The sequence below is a fragment of the Dendropsophus ebraccatus genome, chromosome 7 (genome assembly GCF_027789765.1).
Source record: "Dendropsophus ebraccatus isolate aDenEbr1 chromosome 7, aDenEbr1.pat, whole genome shotgun sequence".
Classification (NCBI taxonomy): Eukaryota; Metazoa; Chordata; class Amphibia; order Anura; family Hylidae; genus Dendropsophus; species Dendropsophus ebraccatus.
The window spans coordinates 133,935,864-133,951,113 of NC_091460.1; the positions used below are offsets into that span (position 1 = coordinate 133,935,864).

General features: G+C 41.3%; 2 protein-coding genes across 9 annotated transcripts in view; one reads left to right on the forward strand and one right to left on the reverse strand.

Moving 5' to 3' along the window:
* The window catches only part of RPL34 (ribosomal protein L34), a 463,668-nt gene that overhangs the window by 197,514 nt on the left and 250,904 nt on the right, over window positions 1–15,250 (reverse strand). The gene's annotated exons all lie outside the window — the stretch shown is intronic.
* The window catches only part of LEF1 (lymphoid enhancer binding factor 1), a 104,924-nt gene that overhangs the window by 4,754 nt on the left and 84,920 nt on the right, over window positions 1–15,250 (forward strand). For 3 of the 5 annotated variants that reach the window (XM_069978530.1, XM_069978529.1, XM_069978531.1), the window contains exons 2-3: window positions 7,680–7,737; window positions 9,217–9,279. In XM_069978530.1, coding sequence (XP_069834631.1) covers window positions 7,680–7,737; window positions 9,217–9,279 — 121 coding nt within the window. The remainder of the gene's footprint in view (window positions 1–7,679; window positions 7,738–9,216; window positions 9,280–15,250) is intronic. The other 2 variants (XM_069978533.1, XM_069978532.1) reach the window with 1 other exon arrangement.

Here is a 15,250-nt window from a genome sequence, read left to right on the forward strand (position 1 = left end):
TGCTTTACAGAATAATAATGCAGTTAACTAGAACAAGGGGTAGGGAACCTTGGCTCTCCAGCTGTTACAAAACTACAACTCCCATCATGCCTGGACAGCCAAAGCTTTAACGTTCAACGTTTTAACGTTGTTAGAATGTAGTCTTATAGCAGGGGTAGGGAACCTTGGCTCTCCAGCTGTTACAAAACTACAACTCCCATCATGCCTGGACAGCCAAAGCTTTAACGTTCAACGTTTTAACGTTGTTAGAATGTAGTCTTATAGCAGGGGTAGGGAACCTTGGCTCTCCAGCTGTTACAAAACTACAACTCCCATCGTGCCTGAACAGCCAAAGCTAAAGCTTTGGCTGTCCAGGCATGATGGAAGTTGTAGTTTTGCAACAGCTGGAGAGCCATGGTTCCCTACCCCTGAACTAGAAGAAAATTGACCTAAACAACTGCAGGCATTGTTCTTAATAGATTATTGGTTATTATGTTAATTTATTTTAATCTACAGTCACAGACGTAATAGGGAATCAGTAGAAAACCAATGGCTTTACATTTGTTGCAGAGAATATTGGTTTGATTCATCGTCATTTTATTTTCTTCATCACTGGGCTAGGAACATTACGTAACTGATAGAACACAAGTCTTGTGACAGACATGCAGGCGCGTGATGACAATGCCAGCCCATGGGTCCAGCATGATGATGGAACCTATATACGTAGCGCAAAATATCACAGATCTCCATTACAAATAATCCATTGTTCAGCTTTACTCTAAATCTGACACTTAGGATCTCTTCTCTACTAAAATACCACGTCTGTTGTAGAATAATATACGTAGATACTGTACGTTCATTACTGCACTATGTAATGCAGCCATAGAAGACTGGGGCTTTAGGGGATGCTCGTGGTCCTTACATTCCAAGTCAATTGCATTGAAAGCTTTGATGGGATCTGATCTGTAATTATCAACATAGAGTTGTTTTCTCTTTCACAAATTTTGTTAATTTTACAAGAAATAAACAATACAATGATTGTAAACAAAAGGGGAAAAAGAAGAGAAAATACTCTTTCTCTATTATAGAGTTGTTTTTATCTAGACCCTGAGTGATATAGGTAATAAGCACCATCTAAAATATTATTCATTGACATTTATCCTTAAATTGTTCACATTTTTACAGTAAGTTTAGTATTTTTGCTTCAAATGACAATGAATGTTGAATGTCACTTATATTTTTGTGTTTATTACATAAACAAGTACAAGTTATGAGCAGAACGATTACTCATTCCCATTGGATAGCATCAGGTTTGTCACTATAAACCAGGGGTAGGGAACCTTGGCTCTCCAGCTGTTGCAAAACTACAACTCCCATCATGCCTGGACAGCCAAAGCATTTAGCATTTCGACCGCGCATTGCTACGTGTAATAGCGGTGCGTGGCCGGCGGCTGACGATTTACATTACCTATCCAGGCTGCAGGGCTCCTCTTGCGGTCCTCTTCTCCCCGGCGCTTCAGCTTCAGCTCAGACAGGCCGCTCAGCCAATCACTGGCCGGGACCACCGCGGCCGGTGATTGGCTGAGCGGCCTGTCAGCTCAGACAGGCCGCTCTGAAGCTGGAGCGCGCGGGACCCAGGGAGAAGAAGACCACAAGAGGAGCCCTGGACCATGGATAGGTAATGTATAAAGTTAAGCAAGGGCTGCAAGCACATTGGTAACGATGTCCATGCAGCCCTTGTTAAACGATAATCGGGCCGTGTAATAGGCCCAGTAAACGAGCACCGATCTAGCAGATCAGCGGTCGTTTACAGTTATTATCGGGCCCCCATCGGGCCGTGTAATAACACCCTTAGGATCTATTTCTTGTTGGCTTCAGACATGGCCGTCTAATCTGAAATGTTATCATTCATGTTGAATTACTTGAGGACCTCTCAGGCTTCTTTCTCATACAGGTCGGCAGCAGAGGTTACAGGGCCGCAGCTTCAAAGCATTTCCAGTCAGTGCACTCGGTTATAATCGGCGTCTGCAAGATGCCTCCAATCTCAACTTTCTAGAACAGGGATAGGGAACCTTGGCTCTCTAGCTGTTGCAAAACTACAACTCCCATCATGCATGGACAGCCAAAACTAAGGCTTTGGCTGTCAAGGCATAATGGGAGTTGTAGTTTTACAACAGCTGGAGAGCCAAGGTTCCCTACCCCGGTTCTAGAACATTAATGTTATCTGTGTTTGGACATTGTATTGTTGGGGTGATATAGCAGTATAGTTTGAAAGCTTTCAATTCATTCACTCACAATGATTTGTAGGCTTATCTCTCTACTTATTGTTCAATTATCTTATCACTTTTCTTTTAGCTGGCTTTTATAGGGTAGGAAATCTTACAGTTTATTCACCATGCAGATTGGGCCTTATTACCTGGCCCAGGTCACACTGTAAACAATTGCCGACCTCGTAGATTGACCTTTCACATGGTTCTTGTGTCAGATGAGACTACATGATCTACATGGCCGCCCGATGAGTTTTTTGACTGGTTAAAACAACCTGATTAGCCGACAAAGGAGCATTTGCTTGTTTTTCCGCTGCCTTGTTCGGCTGATCATTGGCCCATGTAATAGAACTTGTAAACGTCGGAACTTGTAAATGTGCCCTTACATAAACTACCAAGAATAGGGTCAGAACACATTATGGTAGAACCTACCTTAAATTTCTTATATTGTTGTGAATTGGTAATTATCTGACCTGTTAAATTGTTTTCAGGTGATTTGGAGTCATAGCTGGGCAAAGTGCCTTCCTGGTACCCAGCACCTAGAACACATATCCTCCAGCTGTGGTTATTATTTATTACAGTAAATCATATTCTGTAAATCAGGCCTCAAATAGGAGACGTTAAAGGAATACTCCGGAGATGAAAAATTTTGTTTATAATATACTGCTTTATTGAAAATATATTACTTGTAAATGTAAAAAAGTATAGTTTTTTATGTACATAATCACTTCCGCTGAGTGGCTGTCAGGAGCGGATTAACTTTACCATAGGCCCTGGACTGTTCACCAAGCCTGCCCCCCCCCCCCCCAACCCCACTCTAACTATGGCAGCACTAGTGTACTGTTCATAGTACAGGATAGATAATGTCATGATGCCCTGATTTGTGCAAAATTGCTGTGATTTTATTGCAAATCATGGCAGAACTGTAGCCAGGAAACAATACACCACTGAAAGTATAAGCCTTTTTGGGTGGCCATGGGCCCCCGAGGAGCTCAGGGCCCCAGGCTACCGCCTGAAACAGACCTATTATAATCCGCTACTGGTGACTGTGGTAATAGGTGATACGGCCCCCTCTGCTGCCACTAATGTTTGTGTCATCAGGAACTGCAGGATTTTATAAGCCTGCATTCACCTAGTGCTGCCAAATAGCGCTATACAGAGCGGAGTCTTGTTCCCCCAATGTAGTGTATATTCTTATATATAATATGTGGGGGGAGGGGGGCTGCGCTACTTAGTCGCTGTGTCCAGCAGCTTCTGCAGAGAGAACAGTGACTGCTGCCACGGCTCGCTCTGCTTCTAGCACAGTGACAGCAGTCACCCCTAATTGTGCAGAGACTACTGGACACAGTGATCGCACCAAGCAGTCTTCCCCCAGGTGCTGTCTATAAGAATACACAGTACACAGGGAAACAGAACCTCTTTGGCAGCGCCAGATCAGAGCAGGGGATCAGGAAATGCAGGGCTTAGACAACCCTGCAGTTTCCAATACAAACGGTTGCAGCAGAGGGGGCCATGTCTCCCCTTACCGCTGCCTCTGAACAGAAGTGAATATGTATGTTAAAAAAAACAACCTTTTTTTTTACAAAGTAATTATAAATAATTTTTTTTACAAAGTAATGTAACTTTGTTACAGCAGTGTATTAAAACTATTTTGCTGTCTCTGAAGCACCCCTTTAATTTGCTGCAAATTAATTGGGTTTGTGTGTGTGTGTGTCAAGGACCATCATGTCTAGGGGCCCTTTGCATCAATGTCGTATATTGGCGCTCTTTTAAAGAGCCAATTACAAGGCTCAACCATTCTTCAGGGAAGGACACAGGGCTGGATCAGTCACCACAGGGCTGGATCAGTCCTATTATTTATCTGCTTCCATCATTTGTCAGCCACACATCCGCCATTCTTAGGGTCCTATTAGACAGGCCGATGATGCTCATAAACTAGATCTGCTAGATCTGCCTATTATACGGCTCGATTATTGTTTAGTAAGGGCTTCATGGACATCATTAGCGATGTCCGTGCAGTCCTTGCCTTAAACTGTTATACATTACTTCTCCATGCTCCCGGTCGTCTCCTGCCCTCTGCTTCCTCCTTGGCACCATGGCTGTGGCTTCAGAGCGGTCTGTCTTAGCTTACAGGCCCCTCAGCCAATCACTGTCCAGGACCCCTCTGAAGCCGCAGCTGTGGCGCCATGGAGAAAGCAGAGGGCTAAAGAAGACCAGGAGCGTGGAGAGGCAATGTATTTAATCGTTAGCTGTCAGATGCGTATCACAATTACACGTAGCGATGCACCGTCAGGGGCCATTGATTTTAGGTCTGGACCTAAAGACACGATTAGCCGATGATTGTTGTCATCAGCTGATCATTGTCTCTATTACACAGATCAATAATCAGCCTGATTTGGACGATCATCGCTCCATGTACTAGAGCCTTATATAGGGCTTATACGGGGAGAATTGCTGTCAGATGGCCGTCCCCTTAGTCCCCTTAGTTTAGTAAACACATGATCTGATACCTTGTTCCAACACAGGAAGGAAATGCAGCGTTAATGGGACAGTTTCATTGTTTTCATGGTTTTGTCTACCCACCGTTTGTTCTAATTATATCCACACATTCTATGTTTCATGTAGGCGTATATCAATGGTAGGGTTATAATTATTAAAGCAGAACTCCAGCAGTCCCTGTCTTTTGTCGTCAAAGCCTATTCGTCTATTGAAGGGGTAGGGAACCTTGGCTCTCCAGCCGTTGCAAAACGACAACTCCCAACATGCCTGGACAGCCAAAGCCTGCTTGCCGTTTTCACAGTTAATGGGATTTCTCCTTTAAGAACAGGTAAAATGTAGCACAGAAAGTAGTAAAGGTTAAAGGGGTTATCCAGTGCTACAAAAACATGGCCACTTTCTACCAGAGACAGCACCACTTTTGTCTACAGTTCAGGTGTGATTTGCGAATAAGCTCCATTCACTTCAATGGAACTGAGTTACAAAACCTGCACCTAAACTGGAGACAAGAGTGTTGCTGTCTCTGGAAGAAAGTGGCCATGTTTTTGTAGTGCTGGATAACCCCTTTAATGTACCGTAAGGGTACATAGAGTAAGGTTTGCTTATAATATTGGGTAGCAGCATTAACATGCCCAGATGAATTGACATTACATTGTTGACTGACCAATCACTAAAATTCTAAGGTCTGTGACTAGTATACGAGGTTAACCTTTATCTATGTATGATCTGTATTGCATATTTCCCATCCTGTATAAGAAGGCCTTAAGGTCGTATTAAAACGCCTGATAATCTGGAGAGTGCAGGCCTGTCAGCTTAGCGCTCACTTCCCCTTGTTCCCCGTTCGCTTCCTTTGCCACTACATGCGCACACACAGCGAGCGAGGAGCAGCGGTAGGAGCCCCCTGATCCTTAGATCATTCGGGTGGCCCATTGAGGTCAGCAGCGGTCTGCTCCCGACGCTCCTGTTACCCAGAGCGATGCGCTGCACACCAACATGTTGAAAGTCCACTATCAGCCAACATTGTGCTCGTCCTATTACACTAAATGATTATCGGAGTGAACAGTTGGTAATCGGCCAAGTAAGGCCGATAATCGTTTAATATAATAGGGCCCTTTGATGGACTATACCAGGGGCGTCAAACTCACTGCCCTCCTGCTCCTGGAAAACTAGAAATCCCATCATGTCTGGATATCCAAAGCCAAATCTTTGACACTTACGGATTAGACTGTATTGTGTAGACAGAATTAGCGGCTTTGTCATGATTCTTTTTGCTCAATTCGGGCAGTATGCAGGGGTGCCATTTTAAAGTGCAAGCGCTATATTGTCTGAGGTAGCGAAGGCAATGACAGCACTGAATGTGGGTCTAGTCTGGTCTTGAAACAGGAGTGTGGTTATGTAAAAAAAGGGTTGTTGTAAGGTGGATTGTCCGGTGGCCCATAGGTTAGAGCGGCGGTCTGCTGCCACCACTCCTATTAGATGAAGCGATGGCCGGTAGACCATTGTTATCGGCATTTTAGGTCATGTTTTAAATCAACAATCTGTTGGCTGATCGTTGTTTTAAAACATGACCTATAACACAAAATGACTATCGGCCGGTAATCGGCCAAGTACGGACGATAATTACTTTGTGTAATAGGACCGTAAGTTGTTCCCCGTCGATCTGTGATAGCTTGCATTGCTTCCTCCCCCAATGGTTCTCTTTGACGGACCTCAACATGCAATGGTGATTCCAAGTGTCTAAAATGTTACTGGTTGGGAGAAAACACACTGCCATAGCAGAAAGCATCACTGTGTCTCACATCAGCTCTGTGATGAGGGAGAATACCATATTTAATTGTAAAAAAGTTCTACAAAAGTTGAAGTTGCAATGTACCTACCAGCTAAAAAAAGAAGTGCTAGGGTACCCTGTCAATATGAAAGACAGGAAATCTGACCTTTCCCTAGACCTCCCTTATAGGGGTATTCCCATATGAGCTTGTTATCGCCCTATCCATAGGATAATAGAGAACAAGCTGATTGCTGGAGTCCTGGACTCCCACCGATCCTGAGAATAGGGATGCAATTGCCTGGCAATTAATAAAGTGGTGACCGCACAGGTGGCCGAGTGCACCTTTCATGTGGGGAAATTGTGTCCCCCGTTCTGTGGATTGTGGGGGTCCCGCTGGTCTGAAGACCCTAACGATCAGCTTATTATCCTCTGTTCAGGGTATAACAAGCTCAAAGGGGAATACTCCATTAACCCATTGTACTCAAGATGCAGTTATAATTACTAATCTGGGACTTTGTCCTAAGGCTGTAATTCCGAACATCAAAAATATTTCTTAGGACTTTATATGTATGAGGGGGATAGCACATATAAAAGGAGAGGCTCTTCAGTTTTCTTCATCATGTAAGGTCAATGCTCTTGAGGTTTGAAAAATATGATCAATAACAAATAAATCTAAATGTCTATGGGGGACATTTACTAAGGAGTCTAATGTCTGCTATTGTTCTAATGTGGATTGGTGTTTATTTTGTTCCAATATATTGTGTGTGATTTATGGAAAAGTTGCATTGTCAAGTAAAAAGTCTCAAAAAAGGTCAAAAACATATTCCCCTGGTCCTGACCAGACGTAGGCCTGCACCAGTTTAGGCAACATTTTAAAAAGTCGCAAATTGGGCGAAAATCCCTGATTATGCAAATTTTTGGGTGAATACTCAAAACAGGCGGATTGAAAAAAAAAAAAGTTGCATTTAAAAAATATTCGACTGTCGGAATACTGGTTTATAAATAGAACCAAAAATGGGTGAAAATCCAATTATTCACCTAAAAATAGGCGCAAAGCCCTTGATAGATCTCCCCCATGTGTTGACCTATGACAGGACATATTATTATACTGTACAAATATAGGATTATGTGGGCTTCTTTGACGTAATTACTTTGTTTATATTTCTCAGATTTCAAGAAGAAGACAGGACTCTTACCATGAAAAGTCCAGAGAACACCCAGATGATGGTGAGTTCAGATAATTTATCTTTATGTTACTAGAAGTAAGCAAACAGGATTGATTTATTTTATATTAAAAAAAGGATTCTTAAGTAGTCATACAACAAAAACTCTTTTCAGAGATGGCTAGTGCCTTGGCAATGAGAACTTTAAAAAGAGTCAAATAAGTCAAATCAAAGTCTCATATGTATTAAACAGATAAAAAGAGAGCCAGTGTTTAAACTCATATTAGCTACCAAATCTAAGGCTATGTTCACACACAGTATTTTTGCTCAGTGTTTTGGTTAGTATTTTTCAACCAAAACCAGGAGTGGATTGAAAACACAGACTATGGGGGGGATTTATCAAAGATGGTGTAAAGTGAGACTGGCTCAGTTGCCCCTAGCAACCAATCAGATTCCACCTTTCATTCCTCACAGACTCGTTGGAAAATGAAAGGTGGAATCTGATTGGTTGCTAGGGGCAACTGAGCCAGTTTCACTTTACACCATGTTTGATAAATCTCCCCTTATGTTCACACACTGTTATAATTGAGTGGATGGCTGTCATTTTATGGCAAATAATCGCAGCTATTTTAAATCAACGGTCGTTATTTGCCATTAAATGGCGGTCCCATGTCACATAGATGGTGAAATAACCTTTTAAAGGTATCCCAGCTAGGGATGGTCCGAACCTGCCGAGGTTCGGGTTCATATGAACCCGAACGCTCGGCAGCAGATCCCCGCTGTCTGCCCGCTCCGTGGAGCGATAATCGGCCAAATCGGCCGATTCGGCCAATTATCTCTCCGTAGAATAGAAAGAACAATCAGTCGATGATCGTGTCATTTAGGTTTAAACCTAAAATCATCGGTCGCCACCCGCGCATTGCTACGTGGAATAGCGGTGCGCGGTGGGTGACCAACCGTTCCACAAGCACCATACTTTACCTAACCAGGCTGCAGGTCTTCTGCGCTCCTTCTCCCCGGGTCCCGCGTGCAGCAGCAGCTTCGGAGCGGCCTGTATGAGCTGACAGAGTGCTCAGCCAATCACTGGGCAGGACCGCCACGGCCAGTGATTGGCTGAGCGGTCTGTCAGTTCATACAGGCCGCTCCGAAGCTGCTGCTGCACGCGGGACCCGGGGAGAAGGAGCGCAGAAGACCTGCAGCTTGGTTAGGTAAAGTATGAAACAAGGGCTGCAAGGACATCGGTAATGATGTCCCTGCAGCCCTCACTAAATGATTATCGGGCCGTGGAATAGGCCCAGTAAACGAGCGCCGATCTAGCAGATCGGCGCTCATTTACATTGTTGATCGGGCCACCATCGTCCTGTGTAATACTACCCTAAGGAAAGATTATCTCCTTAAAGGGAAACTAACAGCAGGTTAGAAGAATCGAACCTGCTGTTATGTACCAATAGTGCAGGGAACACTGTAGAAGAAGGTCATTTTCTTACTTTCATCCACAGCACCGTTTTCCTGAAATCCTGTGTTTTATTAATATGTTAATTAGGTGGTTCGGTGAACTGGGGGCGGGACTACACAGGATATCAGGAAAACGGCATCGAGGATGAAGGTAAGAAAGCTATCTTCTTCCTCAATCTCCCCCACCCTATGGGAATGTAACAGCAGGCTCAATACTTAACAACTTACCTGTTGTTTATTTCCCTTTAAGGCTGCTGGGTATTGACACTTCTGACAGCATTAAAGGGGTACTCCTGAGAAAATCTTTTTATTTCAAATCAACTGGTTTCAGAAAGTTATACAGATTTGTAATTTACTTCTATGTAAAAAATCTCAAGTCTTCAAGTACTTATCAGCTACTGTATGTCCTGCAGGAAGTGGTGTATTCTCTGCAGTCTGACACAGTGCTCTCTGCTGCCACCTCTGTCCAGAACAGAAGAGGTTTTCTATGGGGATTCTGGACAGTTCCTGACATGGACAGAGGTGGAAGCAGAGAGCACTGTGTCAGACCGGGAAGAATACACCACTTCCTGCAGGACATTCAGCAGCTGATAAGTACTGGAAAACTTGAGATTTATAAATAGAAGTAAATTACAAATCTTTATATCTTCCTGAAACCAGTTGATTTGAAAGAAAAAGATTTTCGCCGGAGTACCTCTGTGCCAATATTTTCTTCTGACATGTCCTACCTACTTGAGTAAATAAATAATGTCATTATGGATGTCTAGTAGAAGTTTTTGAGGATACTTATAATACGGACTTACATCTGATTTCAAGTCAACAAGCTAGACAGCTGTGCCCCAGAATAACATCGGCTGAACCGATTACTAAACCTCTTCCAGTGAAAACATACCTTTGAGTCTAAAGAAAAAAACATACGTGGAGGTAAAACTAGAGGATCCTGATTGAACACGCTTAGATATTTTTCACCACATTTTTTACTAATCAGACAGTCTGTAGAAGTTTGTATACAAAGGCAAGTGGCCAGACAGTATAAAGTCTGAGCTGGTGTTTTGGCCAAAAACAGTTGTTGGAGTAAATGTGATATTTTACTGAAAAGGATACTTGACTAACTCTGGGAGGCAACCTAGGACTTCCAGCTGCTCTTCTACATTAACTTCAACTACCAATCACATTATATTCCAAATAGATTTTTTTCAAATATTTATTTATTTATTATTTATTTTATATTATTCTATTCATTTTTATATTTATTTTTTTTATTTTATTTTATATTTGTTCATTTTTAATATTTGTATTATTTATTTATTTTTATATTATTTATTTTAATTTTATATCTATTATTTATTTTAATATTTATTATTTATTTTTATATTTATTTTTATATTTAATATTTTTTCCATTTTATATTTATCATTTTTTTATATTTAATATTTATTTATTTTTATATTTAATATTTTTATTTTATTTTATATTTATTATTTATTTTTAGCAATTGTTACACCTGTGGGAGGTATGTGTCTGAAAATACAGTTTTAAATGTCGGAAAGTCTCACCTCCTCCCTTAAGTGCTTCGTTTAGTGTATCTGCAAAGTAGAAATGGTCTAGCATATCATATATAGTATGAGTTGGTGTTAGTGGTAAAAGTTATATTAAGCTAACCAACACAACAAATAAAAGGTGTTAAATACTATTTCACCTCAATTAAAAAAAAAAAATCGACATGTCAACCAGTCGTCTTTTTTTAGCCAACATAAGTTATATTTCTATATGCCTTTATTTCTTATATAGCTGCAGCACTGAACAGAGTTCACAATGACGTCCGTCATTTCGTTGTTTGGCCGTCCGTCAGTGCAATGAAAGCTGTTGGTGCATTATTCTAGGTTAGGTGGACTGATTGCCCTTTGGTTGAGTCTTTGGCTACGTTCACACAACGTTTTTTCAGCTCAGTTTAAAATGACGGACGTTATTTTAAGTCTAAAATAACGGACGTCATTTAGCGGCCTTGCCTCTCCGTAGTGCAATGACGGGTGTTGGTACATTATTCTAGTTTGGGGTTACTAATTGGCCTTTGGGTGTGGCTTAATTGAAAACTCCTTTGAATTTAATAGGAAAAACAACTAAAAATAACGTCCGCTGTTTGCAAAAGACGTCCGAAAGTAATTGTCATAATTGTTATTTTGACATCTGCGTCACTTTGTACATTGTGTGCATTGGACGTCCGTCATTCCATTGACTTCAATGCATTGCACTGAAGTCGATTAACTTGCGTCAAAGACGGACGTCTTTTTAAAAAGAAAAAGCGGACGCCTTTTCTCTTTGTTGAATGTAGTATGAACGTAGCCTCCGGATTATAGGAGAAAATGGGGAATTATTCTTTCAAGAGCTGATAGGCCATGTTCAGACGACGTCAAAAATTAAGAAAAGGCGCCCGATTTTGATATTTAAAAAAACGTCAGTTTTTGCAGCTGCAATGGTATTGTATTGAAGTCAATGGAAAGACGGACGTCCAATGCGCACAATGTAGTGAATAACGGAAATTTTTACAACGGCCGTCAAAATAATGAACATGATCATTATTTTCGGACGTCGTTTGCAAACAGTGGACGTTTTTTATTAGTAGTTCACACACAGTTTTTCTTTTGTCACAATTCTTTCTTGTTTTTACTATTAAATTCAATGGACTTTTCAATTAAGCCGCAGCCAAAGGCCAATTAGTAACCAAACTAGAATAATGTACAAACACCAGTCATTGCACTAAGGGGAGGCAAGGTTGCTAAATGACATCCGTTATTTTAGACTTCAAATAACGGCCGTCATTTTAAACAGAGCTGAAAAAACGTTGTGTGAACATAGCCATAGGCTGGCTATCAAGCACCCAATAGAACTAAGAAATATTTAGAACGTTCTTGTTGTTTAGTAAATACTAATAATAATAGCTGACAGCAGAATCGTGCCTACCAGCAGAAACAATGCCGACCTAGCAAACCTCCTTGTCACTTAGGTGCCCTGATTCCAGTTCACTATACAATGGAGTCCTGCTGTGGGTTAAACTATGTGGGGAGAACCTTATGTTACATTTGTATCACAGTCTGAGTTTAATTGCTGTCAATTGGCATGAATAGAAGCGATTGTTCATGTGACAAGTATTCATAAGGGAAGCCAGGGTAATATGGTATATGAGTGAGATGCCAGCCTGTCCCGTGTACTGGTCACATTTCACAACACTTCACACAAAGGCCACTGTCTTTATAAATAAATAGTTTGACTACAATGAACAACTGACATAATAATACTCTATGAATGGAAAAGACGATTGTGTTTTTTTTTACAAACAGCTGACGCATTAAAAATACTGCGAGCGTACACATTCAAGTATCGTCTCTCACCAAAGAAAAATAAGCAAAAACTATAGCTGCTGGAAATTCTTGACGCGAAGCAAAATTCGAAAATAATGAGTCTTACAGTATCTCGCTTGTCAAAAAAAAAATCTGCACTTTTTTTTTGGAAAACTTTCTAGTGATATATAGAATTTATTTAAAGTAGCTGTCACTGTATTGCAGTGTTTTCCCTGACCTCAAATTACCTTAGAGCCCTATTACAAGAGACGATCATCGCGCGAAAAATCGTTATATCGTTTGAATTTAAACGATAATTGTCCTGTGTAATTGCAGGCAGCGATCGAAAAAACGTTATTTTTCCAGAAAAAAAAAGTCACTTTTGGGTTTTTTTGTGTTTTTTTTTTTTGCAGAAATCAATAGTACAGGCGATTTGAAGAAACTTTGTAATTGGGTTTATTAGACAAAGATGCCATTATCTGCATTCAAAAAGCCTTTCCCCAGGTCCCCCCCCCCTCTCTCTCATTCACTGCTCATAATCAGGAAATCTCAACTCTTTTACATCAGTCGGTCCCTGTCTGTTCTATGGAAAGGGGAGGGGGGAGGAGGAAGATTAGTTGCCCGCAGAGAGCAAAGGATTACATAGTGGGAACTGTGTAAAAGCCAGTATTCAAAGGTCAGAGAGGTCAGTGCTGACTTCAGAGGAGATAGCCGCCGGTGATGTAGCTGTAAATTAACTCTTTGTTTTCCTGTTTTGGTGCCTCATCTCCCTCCACCCCTCCCCTTGCCATAGAAAACCATGAAGACAGGGGGGGGAGCTTCACACTGCTTTTTCATGATAAAAGTTTCTTAAAATCGCCTGTACTAAAAAAAAAACTTAAATGACAGTGACACTTTAAACCCCTACTACACAGGCCGATTCAGAGGAACAAGCCAGCGCCAACCTGTCAGGTCAACGCTCTCTTGCTACTTGTTCCTCGCTCGCTATTACGTGTGCTGACAGTGAGCAGATGAGGAGGGGGGTGTGGGAACCTGCCGAGGGGCAGCCCATAGGAGATAGGGGCGGTCTGCTTCCACCGCTCCTATTACACAGAGCCATGGCAGCAGATCATTGCTATGCTGATCGTTTGTGTTTCAGCCTGCTGAAATACATCGTGCATGTCAGCTGATCATTGTTTTCTATTACACAAAGCGATTCTCGGCCGCAACAGCCGAATAATAGGACCTTTAGATCTGACCCTAAAATCATTGTTAATCGTTCGCTTTAATTCCGCATTTGTTCACACATTTTTCAGTATAATGCCAAATCATTCCTTCTTTTTCTGGGATCAGATGGAGTAAATGATCGTAGTAACAATCATTGTATTGATCGTAACTAACAACCATTGTTCTGTATAATGTGGTTAACAATTTTAGGTTAATGATAAACAATCTTGTTTGCTATCGTTTTTCGATAATCCTTTATCGCTAAAAATCGCTTCGTCTAATAGGACCCTTACTGTCTTTTCTGTATAGTTTGCACTGTGACTGATGATGATTTGACAGCTATATGGAAACACTAAAGCCATTATTTGTCAATGACACCCCCCCTCCGTACTGCTCCGTGTGCCTGGAAAAGCTGGATCCAGTCCTGGGAAACTTCTCCCAGTTTCCCAGGACTGGATCCAACTTTTCCCGACACCCGATGCAGAGCTGCTTGGAACGGCACAGACTTCAATGCCAGCAGCCTGACAAGCCCATTTGCTCATCTCTATCAGTGTTGCATCAGTTTTTATTTTTTAACCTGGACTGCGCGACTGTGTCAGTACAGTACTGCAAAGATTTAAAATGGTTCAGAGCTCCCGGCATCATTCCGAAATCTGAAGTCTGTTCCATTGCACATCGTCCTTAGTTATAGACTGTGCCTGGAACGTGTAACTGTAACCTAATGCTCTAATGGTCTGTATAGCGGGGTCTACAGCTCTGTACTCTGACCCAGAAAGTCTCCCTCACCTTCCAAATCATAGCAGATCCACTTCAGGCTGGGGCTTACATCAGGGGACAGGACTGTGGAGGTAATCTCTCTCCATAGCTGTAACCCCTCTCTCCCCGGACAGAGAGTGCTGCATGTATGTGCCCACATCTACCCTGCTCATCCCTTCATGCTCCCTGCAGTCTCTGTCAGCCCTTGTGTTTCCCATCCTCTCCATTACTGTACAGTAACTTATAATATCACAGATTCTGCTGTTTCTAAATGTTTGTTTCATCAGTTTTACATGTTATTCAGAATAATAAATCATTATTTTTTGGGTGTGGAACCAATTGTCTGCATTTCTACGATTTCTTATGGGAAAATTTGCTTTGGTTTAAGAGTGGATTTGGATTACAAGCGACGTCCCGGAACGAATTATGCTTTATGCGCGTAATCCAAGGCACCACTATATATATATATATATATATATATATATATATATATATATATATAAAATTATTATTTATTTTTTTAATAAGAAAAGCATACTGTTTTAATACTGTGTTCCATGGAAATCTCCACATGATATTTTAGAGAAATGACAGTAGATCAGCTGTAATAACATTAAATTACACATCCAGCTGAAAGAATGTGGTTTATAAAATACTGAGAAAGCCTAATATTTTCCATATTCTTCTTCTGTTTTGAAGCATCTTAAACTGTTCATCACAACAACAACACAGTACCCCGTTTAAAAAAATATATATATATGTAAATACATAAAAAGCTAAAGGGGTCTACAATTAGAAAACCATGGCCACTTTCTTCCAAAA